The sequence below is a fragment of the Spinacia oleracea genome, chromosome 3 (assembly GCF_020520425.1).
Source record: "Spinacia oleracea cultivar Varoflay chromosome 3, BTI_SOV_V1, whole genome shotgun sequence".
In the NCBI taxonomy this organism is placed as follows: Eukaryota; Viridiplantae; Streptophyta; class Magnoliopsida; order Caryophyllales; family Amaranthaceae; genus Spinacia; species Spinacia oleracea.
The window spans coordinates 31,394,639-31,411,950 of record NC_079489.1 but is presented as its reverse complement, the minus strand read 5'-3'; the positions used below and the strand labels follow the sequence as shown (position 1 = coordinate 31,411,950).

Genomic DNA, 17,312 nt, shown 5'->3' with positions numbered 1-17,312 from the left:
TTCCAAGAGAGGATACATGGCTCTCCAATTTGCCTTCTACTCGTATTAAATATAAGAATAAATTTTCTTATTTTATATCTTTAGATAAGTTTTTTTTTTTTTTTTTGAGGAATATCTTTAGATAAGTTAGTATACGGTGTTTGAGAGAAGAGAACACAACAACAAAAACAAAAAAAAAAACAACAAAAAGAAAAAATAACAACAGTAATTGGCATTGCTCTTGTTGAGCAAGAAGGAAGAGAGTGAGAAAGCCAAACAAATAACCGTCGCTTGTCCCCCTAAAAGTTCCACACTCATTTCGACACAATCACAAGTTCACAACAATTCCTACACTGTTCTAATTTCGTCAATTTACTTATTCGATACCAAATCATCTATGAACCCTAAAGAAACTTGCAGAAATTCGCAAAAAAATGGCGGTTACTGAAGAAGAATCATCTTCCTCATCAACATCGGCAGCAAAGTCCCGATTTCAATCGTCTAATGACGTTCATTATCTCGCCAAATGCGTTCTTCCGAGCTCCGTTGTTCTTCAAGTTGTTCATGGCCACATTCGCTCCCCTTTTTCCTACGACATCGTTCTCGCTAAGGTCTTCTTTTCGTTCACTTCAATCAATGTTGATTAGTTTTAATTTCAGCGAATATTGATTCCCTGCTATTGTTTTTAATCAATCTATTTTGTTATTTTTTTTAATTCATTATTGGAGGTTTTATTTGATTTTGTTCAATTTTATTGGGGGTTTAGTTTTAATCAAACTAATGATGTTCAGTTTATGAAAAATGAGTTCTTTATATCGGTGACGAAGACTGTGCTATTGTCTTTACGAAATTCTTTGTATTGATGACGAAAATGGCTAGTGTTTTTATTTGGGATGTAGAACTCCAAAGTTACTGCTGCTTCGCTTCTTTTAAGTGAAGTGTAGCTACCTCATTTTGTCTTCTGACGGTGTTTTTGGTAAAAATTGTAATCCCCTATATTATATTTGTTTTCGTGTTATTTACGGAGTACTTAAGTGGCCATGAGGGGATTTTGTTTTTCCTGTTAGTTTATTTCTTTATTCAGTATTGAAGTTTAATCTTTGTGAAGTGAGGTTGTGTTTTTCTTTTCTCTTGTTTGTTTCTCTATTATGTCCTGTTTACCATTTACATGGATATTTATTTTGGCTAAAAAATACATACCGGGTTAGTCATAGGTCACGAAATGGCGGTATCACGTAGAAATGAAACAATTGGAGTGAATTCAAATTGAGCTAGGAATAGTCACTTGGTAGTCTATGAATTTGTCTAAATGGTTTGAATGTGACTCGTGCAGGAGACATCTATTGAGTTGGTAGTTATTGGTGAGGATGGCGTGGTGCAATCAATATGTGAGCAACCAGTATTTGGTGTGATAAAAGACGTGGCTGTTCTTCCCTGGAACAAGAAACTCCGTACCCAAAATTCAGAGGTTTATCATGATATGCACCCTCATGTTATTGTTCATTATGGATACATCTCTCTTTATTATGGGGTAATTGAAAGCAAATTGTATTCCTTTCGCAGGTTCTTGGGAAAGACTTGTTAGTTATTATTTCTGATTCTGGAAAGCTCTCTTTTCTCACATTTTGTAATGAAATGCACAGGTTCTAATCTCAGTTTGAGCCTCTCTCTTTGGGTTCTCCTCTCCTTCTAATATAAAAAATTGGATGTATTCGTAGTTTTTCATGCTTGTGAACTAATTATAACTTAGTTGGAGACTTATTTTTGTGTTTTTTTGTCTGGGTAGGTTCTTTCCAGTGACTCATGTTCAACTTTCAAGCCCTGGCAACTCCAGGCATCAGATTGGTAGAATGCTTGCTGTTGATTCCCTGTAAGTATTTGTTCCGAAGTTATTGTAATGTGCTTCGGCCACCTCTTTTAAAGCTGTATCCGGAGACTTGATCTGGGCCATGCTTTGCCCTGTTGCTAAATTCTGGTGCCTCATCATTAATATTAATTAGCTTCTTACTACTTTTAAACTGATTAGATTAGGGTGATGGATTCTCTGCTGAAGCACCATTCAGTTGTTAGTTTAGCGATTTGCTGGATTCTTTTTTCCACGAGTTGTGCACTAGAAATATTACTGTGTAAATGCATCATTACTCACCAGTATCATGAAAGGCATATGAGAATGAAAGTTTGATTGCTGGATGCCTGGATGTTTGATCTTGGTTCATCTGACTAATACATTGACACATACTTTGTTCTTGTGTGCCTGTTGTATGTACGACTGTGCCACAATGCCTGGATTTCAAGATTGTGTCCCAGGAATTGCATCTTGTTCTTGAATTTCTCTTCCTAATTATAGTTGACATTCAATACAAAGCTTGTTTTCTTTTTGTACTGTTTTCCATCAATTTCTTCTTCTAGCTGAGGGTGTTGTATGTTGACTTGTGCTATTTGTTCCAGTGGCTGTTACATTGCGGTTAGTGCATATGAAGAACGTGTAGCTCTTTTTTCTGTTTCAGCATCAAGTGATGTTGATATGATTGACAAGGTATTCGTCTTTTGAGATCTCTTTAATACTTTATAAAAAAATCTTTTCAGCCTGGAATCTACTTTTGAGCTTGGAATGCACATTTAACTTTTAATTTTAGTTAGTTATTTATTTTTGTTATGTATAGGGTTTGATTTCGAAGTTGAATTTTTTTTCCTTTGTTTCATTCTAGCGTATAATCTATCCTCCTCAACCAGAGGATGATATGATTGACATAGGACTCCAGCAAACCAGGCAGTCTGTCTTGGTTAATTCATTGCCTGCAGAGAAAGTAGGTGACTCTGCTCCAACACCTCCAGTGGGTTGTATAAATGGCACTATATGGAGTATGTGCTTCATTTCAAAGCATTCAGACGAATTGAGTAAGGAGCGCAATCCTGTACTAGCTATTCTTGTCACTAGGTATGATGATCAGCTATGCCAAATATGTGAAGTTCTCTATTCTTATCTATGCTTGGGGGTCTTGTTTTATTTTAATATTTATATATACTTTTTACAATTTTTATTTTATGTCTAGTGAGATGACTGAGATTATCTTTTTATGTCCCTCGAATAAAAAAAAATAAAAATCTGTAGGATGGAATCGTTCTTGAATGAGCTGCTTCTTTTGGGATGGGATGTCAGAGAAAATGCTATCCATGTTCTTTCTAGGTTTATGGAAAGCGGACCTTTAGCACATACTATTGCTGAAGTTCCTGGATCCCGGGGACTTGCATTTTTATTCAGGGTTGGTGATATCCTACTTATGGATCTTAGTGATGCCTGTAACCCATGTTGTGTGCAAAGAACAGACCTGAGCACTCCAATTGATTTGATGGAGGAGAGTAGTTGTATGGAAGACCCTTTCAAGATTCAGGATGGTGATGATGAAGGTTTCATTGCTGCGCGTGCTCTGTTAGAGTTGCAGGACTATGGCATGGATTTTAGTAAGGGTAATGATCCCATGAGCATTGATGCAGATATGCGCCGTGCTAAATCTGTACCCTTGTATGTGTGTTCATGGAGTTGGGAACCAGGAACAGATATGAAACCAAAGATGATATTCTCGACGGAGTCTGGGGAATATTTTTCTATTGAAATCACTTATGGCCCTGATGGTCCTAAGGCCTTCTTATCTCTTAATCTTTTTGTTGGTCTCCCCAGTAAAGACTTGTTGTGGACCAAAGGTGGCTTTCTGGCAGCAATTGTGGAGATGGATGATGGTATGGTCCTAAAATTGGTAGATGATGAATATCTTCAATATATAGGTCCTATTCAAAATGTTGCGCCCATCCTAGACATGTCAGTTATGGATTACCACGACGAAAAGCAGGATCAAATTTTTGCTTGCTGTGGAATGGCTCCTGATGGATCATTGAGGATAATCAGAAATGGTGTAAATCTAGAAAGATTAATAAGGACAGCTCCTATATATCAAGGAATAACTGCCATATGGGCTGTTAAGATGAGGGTAAAAGATTCTAATCACTCTTTTCTCGTGCTTTCTTTTGTTGAGGAAACCAGGGTGTTGTCAGTCGGTGTAAGCTTCACTGATGTAACTGACTCAGTTGGTTTTCAACCTGATATCTGTACATTAGCATGCGGTCTTGTTGTTGATAATGTGTTGGTTCAGATTGATCAAAGTTCTGTCAGACTTTGCTTGCCTACTTCAGTTGCCCATCCTGAAGGCATTCCAGTGTCTTCCCCCGCAGGTACCTCATGGTCTCCTGATAATGTTGGCATCAGCCTAGGTGCAGTTGGACACAACATGATAATTGTTGCTACAGCGAATCCTTGTTTCCTTATAATACTTGGTGTTAGATTGCTATCATTGTACGAGTATGAAGTATATGAGATGCAACATGTTAGACTTGATAGTGAATTGTCTTGCATATCTATTCCCCAAATGCACAGCATAGGAAAAGAATCCGGCCCTATCCCAGCTGGGTTTGATATTGGCAATACAGTTGTGATTGGTACACACAAGCCATCTGTTGAAATTCTATCTTATGTACATGGTCAAGGCATACGAGTTCTTGCCACTGGAATGATATCACTGACAAATACGACTGGTACTGCTATCAGTGGCTGTATTCCGCAGGATGTAAGGCTTGTGCTGGTTGATAGGTTGTATATCCTCTCTGGACTAAGAAATGGAATGTTGTTACGCTTTGAGTGGCCTACAGCATCCCGTGTATCTGATTTTCCCAGTTATAGGACCTCTTTGTTTTCAAAATCTGGTTTGTTGAAGGCATCAGCTCCAGCCATTGTTGGTCCACAGCTTAGTGGTGTCAACTCTTATGAAAAGCCAAAGGATAACGATCCTGTTCATCTCCTAGTAATCGCGATTCGTCGGATTGGTATTACTCCCGTGTTCCTTGTTCCTCTCAGCGAGTCATTAGATGCTGATGTTATTGCTCTCAGCGACAGGCCTTGGTTAGTCCAAGCTGCCAGGCACAGCCTCTCATACATTTCAATCTCATTCGAACCTTCAACTTATGTGACTCCTGTATGCTCAGCTGAATGTCCGAAGGGACTTTTATTTGTAGCAGAGAACTGTCTGCATCTGGTGAGTCTTCATTACTGTAGTATGTTGGACTATGGGGTTAATACTATTGTTAGATGCCTTTTTCTCCTTTTTTGTTGCTATTGTTTTTTTTTTCCTTTTTTCTTTTTGGCAATAGTGTTCCATAATCCATGTGTTAGGCCAATTAAGTGAATCTGATTTTCATGGCAGCTAATTCATGCCTTCATGGGGCCTTTTTCTGGCAATGAATGAACAGTCTGACCTAAACTTTGTTGATAAGAGCACAAGGTTCCTCAAAATAAAAGCCAAGTACATGTTACCTCAGCAACATAACAAAAATCCTGTGTATACACCAATGCATAATTTTCTTTCTTCTTTCTGTTTGGTGCTTTGGGGAATGAAGCTGATTTTATACCTATGTTCTGAAATAACCTTACTTAAACGTATGTGGAAACTTGTTTATTCTGATAGTTTTCTGGTATCTCTATGATAAATATACTGCAACACCAGCTTTTGTGTTTTATAGTAGTGGTTCTGTTAGTATGTAGAGCTTTCCTCTAGTGATAACATAGCGAAAACTCGATGTTTTAGGTGGAGATGGTGCACAGTAAGAGGCTTAATGTGCAAAGGTTTCGTCTGGATGGAACTCCACGAAAGGTCTTGTATCATAGTGAGAGCAGGTTGCTGCTCGTGATGAGAACTGACTTGAATAACCCCGATTCGTCTTCCTCTGATATTTGCTGTGTAGATCCCCTTAGTGGCTCGGTGCTCTCGTCTTATAAATTTGACGGGGGTGAAACTGGAAAATGCATGGAGTTTGTGCAGGTCGGGAATCAGCAGGTATTGTTGGTTGGGACCAATTTATCTACTGGGCCAGCTATAATGCCCAGTGGAGAAGCTGAAAGGTAGTCATATCTTGGATTCCTTTTATTTTCGGGCAGGAATATTTTTTGTTTCTGGTTTCACCAAGTTCAGAGTTAAAAGTGCTATTTATGTTATTTGAGAAAATTATGTTATTTAAAGTTAATAGTTTAATACATCCTATTTATGTATGCTTCCTAACTGGACATAACCTTGTCAGTACCAAGGGGCGTTTGATAATGCTCCGCCTTGAGCACTTGCCCAATTCGGATAGTGGGTCTATGACAATGCGTCTGAAACCGAGTTCATCTATGCAACAATTTTCGCCATTTTGTGAAGCTGCTGGGTACACTGCTGAAAGGATGTCTAATAGCAGCCGTTGCAGTAGCCCGGATGATAATAGCTGTGATGAAGTGAAGCATGAAGATTCTGAAGGTTGGCAGCTACAACTTCTTAACTCAATTACTTGGCCTGGAGTGGTGCTTGCAATTTGTCCTTACCTTGATCATTACTTCTTGGCTTCTTCTGGCAACGCTGTAAATAGCTAACCTTCCTTTGATCCTAATGATTATGAGATGTACAAGACAGTTATTGAGCATCCACTTTCCTTTTGTTTTCAGTTCTATGTTTGTGGCTTTCAAAATGATAATCCCAGGAGACTCAAGAGGTATGCTGTTGAAAGAACGCGGTTTATGATAGTCTCATTGACAGCCTACTTCACCAGAATTGCTGTTGGTGATTGCCGTGATGGTGTGCTTTTTTATTCTTATCATGAGGTAATTGCTGCTGGCTTCTTCTAGTAAACACTCCTTTCTATGTTAAAGGTTAGCGAAGAATTTTATATTTTTTGCAAAAAATAATTCTCAGCATTACTCAGTTAAATGTACAATGAATGTGCTAACGCTTATCTCCATGTCCAAAAACACAAGGATGCAAAGAAACTGGAGCAGATCTATTGTGATCCTGGTCAGAGGTTAGTTGCTGATTGTCTGCTTACTAATCTCAACACTGCCTTTGTTTCTGATCGTAAGGGAAGCATCGCTGTCCTGACATCCTCGACCCATTTGGAAGGTTAGATTCATTTTCTCATTGTTCTAGACAGTTAGGATGTTAATTTCATCTAGCTACTCACGTAGGGTTCATTCTTTATTCTTCAATGTATCTTGCTTTAGTAGATGACATGTTTGGGATCGTTAACTTCATGTTTCTTTGTCCCAGACTATGCCAGTCCTGAATGCAACCTAACAGTGACCTGCTCATATTACACAGGCGAGATCGCAATGAGCATCAGGAAGGTAAGCAAAGAGTGTTTTAAGCATTTATTCTCATCACCCCTTGCATCTCTCTGGAATGTATTCTTTTCACAAAGACTGCACTTACGGTCTTGGACATAGATTCAACTGTACAAGTTTATCTATTAAATTTCATTCCCATAGGCTATAAGACTGACAGAAAACGTAGAAGTTTTTCAATTTTTGTTTTGTTTCAAGGTTTTGTGTTGGTGGCTGAGGAGAGATTTCAACAATAATAAAAATAATGAATTTAATACATCGTATGTAACTCCATTCGCATTTAGGAAGTTGTTACTTATTCTTGATAGAATCAGGCCAGACCAAATGTTTTCATTTACATTTAATTCTTAAAAATACTTTCTTATGTATTAGTGAAAGTTATATATATTATATATAATACATTGAGGCGAATCTAACATGACCCACGTGATAATTGATTTTCATAGAAACTAGTGACAAAATGCGGTCAAAGTCCAGCCAGGTCATGTCAGGTCAAGAGATCAGATCATACCAGATCAGATCTTAATAAATTCAAAGAGAACATAGCCATATAGCCTTATGGCCCTTAGTACACTGGAAGGTGTAAAACCTTGTTTGCAGAAGGAACAACATTGCAGGCTTTCTTTCTTGTTCCTTAAAACATTAGGGTTTAATAGGAACTTTAGTTCTGAAGGATACTAATCCTGAGGAAGCAAAGAAGGCAAACGTTGTCTGAACTTCAGTTTTAAAGGCACTCTAAGGCGTGAAGAGTCTTTCGAATCTGTAACGGAGCCACTCACATTTCACTTACTTTCTTAAAATTGTTCATTTTGAAATTTGTATCGAGATTATAACAAATAAAATATTCAGAAACGTATTGTTTGATTTATTAATTTCCTTGTGTTTCTTTTAAATTGCTCGTAGAAAATTCTAAAACAAATGTATTTGTATCGGGTAAAAGAAAAAGGAAAAATAGTTGTACTCTTTGTGTTGATTTAGGAAAAAGTTAAAGCTGTGAAACCAGATGATGATATCAGATTGCACAAAAATGTCTCTTCTCGTTTTCCTTGTCTGTTTTAACCTTTTATGTGGACTGGTTTACAATGTTATCGAGGTAATTCGGTGCTTTAAGTCCCCTTGACCTCAACCTGCTGACCAGTCAGCATTCTTCCCAAGTCCTATTCCCAACACTATCCAGCCTCCTCTCTTTGTTTTCTAGCCAAGAAGAGATGATATAGTCATTGATGGCCGTTCTTAGGTGCTTTTACCAGCAAGTATTGAGGAGAAGAAAAAAGAACGGGAAAAGGACTAGAAGAAAACCATGATTGAAATGAACAGGGAGAAGTAAAGGAGTGAGAGGAGAAAATGTGGAGAGAGGGGTCATCATCTTGTGAAGTTGAGTGGTTGAGTCATTTGACAGGAAGTGGCTCCAATTTTTGTCGAGTCTGTCAATCTCTCCAAGTCAATTTTCTTTTATCCCTTTCCCTTCTTAGGCAGCTTCTAAGATGCACAAGAAGGGCCATGCCTTGCACTTGGCTGAGGCAGCTTGAGGTGTGTGCCTGCGCTGTTTGTAGACCTCTCTGATGCACTTTGGCTGGCACCTTACTGTGTTTTGTACCTAGTGCCAGTGTACCTGAGGTATGTTTTTTGAAAATTGGAATCCTTCTGGAAGAGCAGAAGGAGCTTACACCTTGTAAGTAAAATTTCTGTTGCATCTTCCTCTCAGTTTTAGTGATCAAACTTAGGTATCATCCCTCCATGATAATGAAATTATTTAACTGATTATTGGTCTTAGCATAAATTAGCCCCATTTCATTTACCATGCAAAGTGGTAGATGATATGTTAAAGTAGTACCCCCCCTGTCCCCCATTAAACTTCCTGTCTTTGGCACAAGTGTTTACGAGAGAAATTGCAGTGGGCTTTTGTTGATTAGAGGGGAATAAAAATAAACTAGTGGGTATAGTTTAATGTTTTTAGATGAGGTGAGAGATTAGGGAGGTAAGAGGATTGAAAAATATTTTATTGTATGGACCCACCGAAAATGAGAAATGGTAAGTTTAATGCGGGACACACATTTTGTGAGAAATGAGATATTTAATGGAGGATGGAGGGAGTAGTAAATAGCAGGAACAACTTTGTTTTATTTTTAAGTTATTCCTTGGGTATATTCTTACTATGTTAGAATCTAACTGTGCTTTTACACCTAGTCCATTCTATAGTGGTGTATAAATGGATAAAATAAACCTATAAAGATTAAGAAACAAAGGGTGCACATCGGATTAAAAACTAGTTCAAATATGACAAGGCCACACTCTTATCCATTTATCTGAATCATTTATTCAAAATTTTGAACCATTGTTGGTAATTTGGTGTCATCTTTTGCCCCATTTCTATAATGTGTAATGTTACGAATCATATATCGTATACTATTGTTCTGGAGGGCCCCCAAAGTGACTGTGTGGAGGATAAGTACTCACCTTAGCCAACTCCTTTCCCCGATGGAGGAAAAGAGATCTGAAAAGCAAGAAAAAAGAAGATGGATAGCAAATTAGGCATGTTTTGGTTGCTTGCCTTATTCCATTGATTAGTGCAAATCTCTCTTATTTAGTTGAGCAACTCTCCATGAAAAACAAGGTTATATTTTGATGTTTTTCTACAAGGGGTTGTATTGGTCTTGTCCATTCAATCTCCCATGATCCCATCCTCGTGTGTGATCTCCCTTTTCAAGGACTCTTAAGGTTATTGCATTATTGCTGGGACTTTTAGAGTTTGTTCGTTTGGGGCCTTGGGGGTTGGAAAGGAGAGAAGGGACCATCTTGCGTGTGGGACATAGTTTATGTATCGAAATTAGGTATGTGAAAACAAACCTTTGATGGGGAAGTGGTTATAGAAGTTTCTTGAGCCGGACTTCTTATGATTTTGAGTAATCAAGAGCATTACTTGGCCTGCTTATCTCCCTAGAAAACGGAATCATGTATATCACCTTTGTTATTTCCTAAAGTGAGGTAAAGGGTTAGAATGGGTACTAAAACTACATCTGGCACGAGTCTTGACCATAAGCTATGCTGCTTGGATGTTTCTTTTCATACTTTGGCATAGGTATTAGTATTTGACAAATCATTTTGGATTAAAAATAAGTAGGAAATTCTCAAAAACAGCCAGGTTGACACTTGGAATGGACACATATTAGTCAAGGTTGACAACTTGACACTTGAACACGTATCGACCAATGTATGGAAAAGGCGCGCCTAGCTTAGGCATTGAAGGGCTAAGTGATTGGGGTACAACGCTTTTTTTTGTTCTAGGCAAGGTGCATGTGAGGTGCACATCAGTCAGTTTTTTTAAAAAAGTTTATATACCGCGTCTCACTTCAATGTGCCATACCAAAGCACACCCAAGGCACACCTTGGCACAAGGAGGCCGTTATCACCGTAATGCACCTTGAGCTTCTTATAAATAGGTATGACATATTGTGTCAGAATCAAGCATTGAAGTTTCAGTAAGACCTGGAGACATCTGAACTCTTTTATGTGCCTTAATCGTTTATCCACTATACTGCTTTGTTCGGTATAATATTAGTAAAAGAAGGAGGGAAAAATGGGAAGAGAAAGGAAAAGAAGGGAAAGGAAACATATCTTCCATTATTTGGTTTGATGGAAGGAATTGATGAGTAAAGAAAGGAAAATTAGTTTGATAGCTTTTAATTTTCTCTTTCCTCCAAAATTCTTCCACTTCTGGGAGGAAAAGAAGTGAAAATCTTATTAAAATGGTTTTCCTTCCATTTCCCTTCCTTTCCTATCAGATCCCTGTAACTTTTAGAACCAAACATGGGAAATGATAGTTTTCTTTCGATTTCCTTTGTCAAATCCCAAGGGTTAGTAAGGGTGTGGCATATTTGAAAAATGACTTATGGAACCAAGTTATTAAGGTTGTAGCATAATTGGACCACTGGGGTTCTTATGTTTTTCTCATCTTTGGCCAGAGATAGTGGTGTGGCATAATTTGAAAATTGACTTATATCAAAACTTGAAAAATGACACGGGTATGCTAGAAGGGTGACCCACAACTAGTGTATAAAAAAGGGGCGCTGAGGCGCTAGGCAAAAGGGGTAAGAGCTTTTTTTGTTCTAGACGAGGCACATTCAAGGAGGCAGAAGCACCTAAGGCGCATATGAGGCAATATTATTTGAGTATGAGCATTAAATTAAAGGGATAAGAGCTTTTTTTGTTCTAGACGAGGCGCATTCAAAGAGGCACAAACACCTAAGGCGCATCTGAGGCACAAAATAGGCTTTTGTTTGAAAAGGAAATACATGTTATTTGAGTACGAGTATTAAGATAAAGCTTCATAAAATCTGATATTTTTGACAGCTTTAGAAAAAACCAAAAAAAAAAGTTCCAAACTCCTCTTGCAAACCTAAAGCCAACCCGCGAGTTACGTACCCGAACCCATACCCGGTACCGAAGCGAACCAAAAATCATGTAAACCAGTATGGACACTAGATTGAGATTTGAGACGGATCAAATCAAATGATATACTCCATAAACAAAAAACTTGTGTGATATTTGATGGTTTGCCGAGCTAATAGTGAATCATGCTCCCATATTTTCCTTCCCTTTGAATCGGTTACAAATTCATTTTGTGGGTTTGGAAGGGCGAATGATTAAAGGTTGTTGTGGAAAAAGGCTTTGATTGCTATCTTGTGGACCATTTGGGTAGATTGGAGTGGTAGAATTTTTAATGGAGTTGTGCTTCCGGCGATACTTTATGGGATAAAGTAACTTTGTGAGCTTCATTATTGGGTAAAGTCAGCTGGGTCTTTTAGATTTTGTACAATTGGGGAGATACAAAGTAATTGGGCGAATTTATAATAATAACTTTTAGCTGTTTTTCGCAGAGGCACCTTGTCCTCTACCTGTTTTCTTCTTTGTAATATTTTTTTATTCTTATCCAAAATATAATTTGAGAATGGTATTTCCAGTTTTAAGGTTGCACAAAAGAATATATATATATTTTTTAATTTTTTTTTCCCATTTATTTCTTCTCTGTGTTTGTTTCATGGAAACTATTTAGGCATTTGCATTGCATGGCATTCTTGCATCTTATCACTATTGATACTGTGCATTTATTTGCAACAACTGCAAGTTAATTCAGAGGTACATGTTGCTTTATGTTTCTGGGTAGGGGTCATTTTCTTACAAAATGCCTGCTGAAGATGGATTTGAGGAGTGCCATGCTGGTAATAATGTTACTGATATGTCACGCAATGGTATTATGGCTGGGACACTACTTGGAAGCATTTTAATTTTCATCCCTATATCCAGGTACTTTCTTTTGATTCTAGAGCTATATAGTCTTCAATTTTTTTCTAATAAGTAGTGAGTTTTACTGCCTCTTTAACTCTTTGTACACAGTACATCTGATTATATGAGTTAACAAATGTAAAATTACCAAGCTGTTATCTTCTGCCTTTACATGAACACAGGTGGAGCCATGGGGGTGGGTGCTGGTGGAGGCCCGCCCCCCAGTTCCTTTATTTCTATAGCTCCTCTCTGGAGATATACTATATAACTTGCTCTTGTACATTATTAACACATAAGAGTAATTCAGTTGGTTTGAGCTCTTCTATTCACGCTTTGGTCCCTTGTTCGAATCTTGATGCCTGTACAATTCCTTAATTCCCCTGTTTTGTTTCAACTCAATTCACCCGGTCAACTTGCAAAATAATAACAAATGGGTTTACATGTTTGATCCTCCGACTTGTAATATTTAACCGTACCCGCCATGCTCAGCTTTTTAAATTAATACATGAATAAGTAATTCGAAACTTGGTCTAAACAAATTAGTCATAAATGGTTAAATGTTTAGGAAACACTCTATATTCTTTTAATACACTATGTTTACACAAACATAAGTATAATAAGGATACAATAAAAGAAAAAAAAAAAGTACAACTTAGAAGGTTGAGATGATGCCAAATTAGTTTTAAGTGTATTTTGCATTTTTGCTGGTTTCGGCTTTGGTTTAATGAATAAACTAGTTTGTGACCCAAACGTTCCAGTTTCTTACTTCGAGTAATGCATTTTGCACTTAAAAAGAATACATATTTTTCTTTTGTTAGGCGGTTTTCAAATCAAAAGAGGATTTATTACTAAACCGTTCAAAATCCCCCTTTTTTCTTCTAAGATTAAATAACTATTTGTATATAAATGCGGAGAGATATAGCATGACTAATAATTAGCTAAGATTGTTAGACATTTAGGCTCTGTTCCCTTCACCTTATTCTTATTGCTTATACATCTATTTTTGTTAAAGCGTCACTTGCCTTTTGTGGGTGTTTTTTTAAATGCATTACTTCTACATTTGGTAACTTTCTACCATATTTTATTATTTCTGTTTGTTTCATTTTTCTCCACTCAAAATATTTTATTGTTTCTCTCTCTCGTGGTCTCCACTTAAATAATTTTTAAAAAATCACCATCTCTCAAATGCAATCACTATCATGGTCTCTGTTGTTGTTTTTATTTAATAAATATTGTTCACTTGCACCAGTGAATAATAATTTTCACGAGCCTCCTAAAACTATTTGCCAATACAAGTGATGCATTTAAAAAAACCGGATACGCAAAAAACAAAAACCCTGCACAGTTGCACAAAACAATCAGGCCATACCGGCATTAGCGGAGACAGGGGGGCTGGGGGGGGGGGGGGGGGGGGGGAAGCCTCCCCCCCAAAGATTAAAAAAGAAATCCGTTATATAATAAAACAGTGAGCATATATCATTAAACCTCACTTGCTCCAGTGGTTTAAAGCCTTGACAATAACACGATGTGCTGTTCGATTCCTTCTCTGCCTTGTTATCCTTCTTTTTGTCTTAAACTCTATTAATATCTACATAAACTCCTTTGGTTCAGCGGTAATGTGTTGTGGAGTTGGTGGGCACGCCTGGTGGACTGGTGGTCAACCCCTACCATTAGCAATATGGGTTTTTTTTTTAATTTTTTTTTATTGTTTCAACAGCTTTAAATAGTCAGCTTTTTATTTTTTTATTTTTTTAACCCATGTTTCTAGATCTCATTTTTTATGTGATGATATTAACTCTAAAATTGATCTCATTTTTGTTGTTTTTTTATTTCATTTTTGTTTTTATTTATTTGTTTCTACCCAGGATTTTACCTTTTGGGGGGCGGTTGATGTCGTACGAGTGATATCGAAAAAAAAAACTTTAATAAATCAATTATACTATTAAATACGATGTATAGTTATAATCATTTCATTTCCATTACCCCATTGCCTCAAAGAGGCTCCTGCAAGAAGCGGGGTAAGGGGGGGTCGGACGTACGCAACCTTACCCCTGCAATTGCAGAGAGGTTGTTTCAATTGACCCAAAAGCGATAATGGGACGACAAAGAGACGACCATCTTCTACTTCATGGAAAGGAAGCAAAGAGGTATGAAGAGCCATTTTGATTTAGTCCATTACATCCCACAGCCAAAAGAACAAATGAATCTCTCTGGAAAAAAAAAAGCGTCTTACAATCTTAGCCACTTATTAGTCATGCTATATCTCATGCTAGTAAATTTTGTAATGCAAATTTTCTATTTTGCCCTCTCTTTCCTCTCGTTAATGAATGACATGGATTACCCCTCTGTTTTTGCCCTCTCTTTCCATGAAAAAGACATGGACCACCTTCCCTTTTTGCACTCTCTTTCCTCTTCTTAATTTGTGTGCCAAAATCAAGTGTGTCAACTAAAAAAACGGAGGAAGAAAATATAGTGTTGCATTAAAAGATTTTAGGGAAATGTAAAATCAATTTTACTATTAGCAAGATAAACTAAAATTAAGAAGGGAAAAAAAAAAAAAAAAGTGAGTTTAGAAGGGAAAATTCCCTCCAAAAAAAAATCTACTTAAGTATAGGTATATAGATGATATACTCTAATTTTGAAAGTCTCTTCCCTCCAAAAAACTCCACTTAGTATAGGTATATAGATGATTTACTCTTATTTTGAACGTCTCTTTAGTGATCTTATCTAACATTTTATTGTGAGATAGAGGTCGAGGTAGTTGATGATGTGTCGCCCCTTCCAATCAAAACGACTGTGACAGATTTATCTTAATGTCGTAGGAGGACATACTTTATGTGACAACATTAAATGATCTATGTGTATAATGTTTTGTATTTTGAATGGGCTTCTGCTTGCTCAGGAATGGCATTGGAATCATGGGTGGTTCAGAATCTAATACCTTGTGTTAAGACTGTACTTATGCTAATTCCCGAATTCAAATGAATATGTGTTTTATTCTTTCCGGTAACAGCTTTTATAGTTATGTCAAACCTGTTAACTAATTGTACATCGTTTTATAGTAGCACGGTATCCCTTAATGTGAGACATTGAACCTAGACTTTGTGGAATTTTGAGGGATAAAACCTATTTGTATCTCAGTTTTTTCTCGCTTCTGCTTTATTTCTTGTTCGTTGTCATTTATTCGACTCTGTAGCAAATTATGTTTTGTTTGATTCAACTTATTTTGTCCGAACTTATCTAAAAATACTTGAACTTATCTCCAATTAACCTGAACTTATTTTTTTTTTCTGAAGCTGTCCTATTTGTATGTAAAATTGTTTTGTATTTTCTGAAATTTTATGAGAAGAAGTAAGAACTCATTTTTTACTGAACTTATTTTGTCTTAAGTTGAACCAAATGGACCCTTACAAATAGAATTAATGAAGTTATTAAATAGAAATATTGAAGTTATTCGAGGTTGTATAGACGAGTAGGTGTTCTTTACAGTTCCTTGAGTTGATCTATTGACTTTTCAGTCATGTGTTTTTTGTTTTTTCATATATTGCCACAGGGAGGAATATGAGCTTTTGAAGCCTGTACAAGCCAGACTTGCAGTACACCCTCATACTGCTCCTATTCTTGGGAACAATCATAGTGAGTTTCGGAATCGCGAGAACCAGGTAAAAATAAGGATAGTTCTTTTTTGTGTTAAATTTGGTTTACGAAGTGCATTCTCGAACAATTTGCAAATGTTCTTCATTTTTGTTTCCAGGATTGAACTTTGATCACTAATTACTCTTGTTAAATACTGCTCCTAAGAAAAAAATTAGTGAAAAGTAACCTTAATATGGAATTCAATGACATTGTATTTCATATTGTTAATTAGGTACTTTTTCCATAAATGCTTTGTCAAAGTTACCTTATTCCAGTCCCGTTGTCCTGTCTTGACGTCCCATATTTGAAAGTTACTGAGGTAATTACATTTTTCTTCACTTTTAGCAGGCTGTGGTGCCTACAATGCTTGATGGAGACATGTTAGCCCAGTTTTTGGAGCTTACAAGCATTCAACAAGAAGCTGTGTTGGGATTACCGTGTGCAACTTCTGAAGTGTCATCAAGCTCCAGGTCACCTCATTCACCCATATCAGTCGACCAGGTTGTGCAACTCCTTGAACGGATTCACTATGTACTAAATTGAATATCTTGTTTATCTGCATTTGTGAGATGTCTCAATCTGACCTACTGGTCCAGCTTCTGTATATACGAGGCATCAAGGGTTAGACTGCAGAACAACAAAAATGCTGTTACATTTGTGGCACACAAGTTGAAGACAACTACTGAATTAATTTTATTATAATTTTGTGACGTCTTTCCGGTGCTGAATGCGTATACCACTCTTAGTGAGAGGGTTCTTGGGCAGACTGTTCCGTCAGTTGATAAGATGAAAGCTACCATTCTTAGTGAGGGGGTTCTTGGGCAGACCGTTTATGCACCCTTTCTTAACAGTATAGGCAGTATATCATGTATGTCATGCTGGAATATGTGTACAGAATGTGTATAACAAACTTATTCCCAATCTGATAAATAAAACTATGACATTTCTTGGCCTTTTTGTCTTCAAAGAATCTAAATTTACTGATTTTTCCAAGGGGAGGCGGCGATTGAGTTGCAGTATTCTGAAATGAATTTTTCAAAGAAAAAAAACTCCAAAGTGAAAGCAAAGCAGTGAGGCAGTTATGACATATTGACATTTTCTCTTTTGAGGGGAAGACAGGCTTGACAATTGAATAGTTTCTTGGAAAACTAATATCATGCTAGTCTATACTCGTGGTAAACCGCTAATTGAGTTGGCGGTTTTATAAAGGAAGCTAACT

At 37.0% G+C, this 17,312-nt stretch overlaps 1 protein-coding gene across 2 annotated transcripts; it reads left to right on the top strand.

The window, feature by feature from the left end:
* The first annotated feature begins 200 nt into the window (after nucleotides 1-200).
* On the top strand, nucleotides 201-17,046 carry LOC110799407 (pre-mRNA-splicing factor RSE1). 2 transcript variants are annotated; one of them, XM_022004671.2, is made up of 15 exons: nucleotides 201-590; nucleotides 1,313-1,447; nucleotides 1,543-1,622; nucleotides 1,766-1,849; nucleotides 2,428-2,515; nucleotides 2,688-2,917; nucleotides 3,092-5,063; nucleotides 5,613-5,926; nucleotides 6,103-6,418; nucleotides 6,503-6,658; nucleotides 6,812-6,953; nucleotides 7,101-7,177; nucleotides 12,339-12,478; nucleotides 16,011-16,119; nucleotides 16,442-17,046. In XM_022004671.2, exons 1-15 carry the CDS (start codon nucleotides 414-416, stop codon nucleotides 16,634-16,636), a joined length of 4,215 nt encoding a protein of 1,404 aa, XP_021860363.1. In that variant the 5' UTR covers nucleotides 201-413; the 3' UTR covers nucleotides 16,637-17,046. The 2 variants fall into 2 exon arrangements, with proteins under 2 accessions (XP_021860363.1, XP_021860362.1); XM_022004670.2 differs by having other exon boundaries at nucleotides 202-590; nucleotides 16,439-17,046.
* Nucleotides 17,047-17,312: the final 266 nt, after the last annotated feature.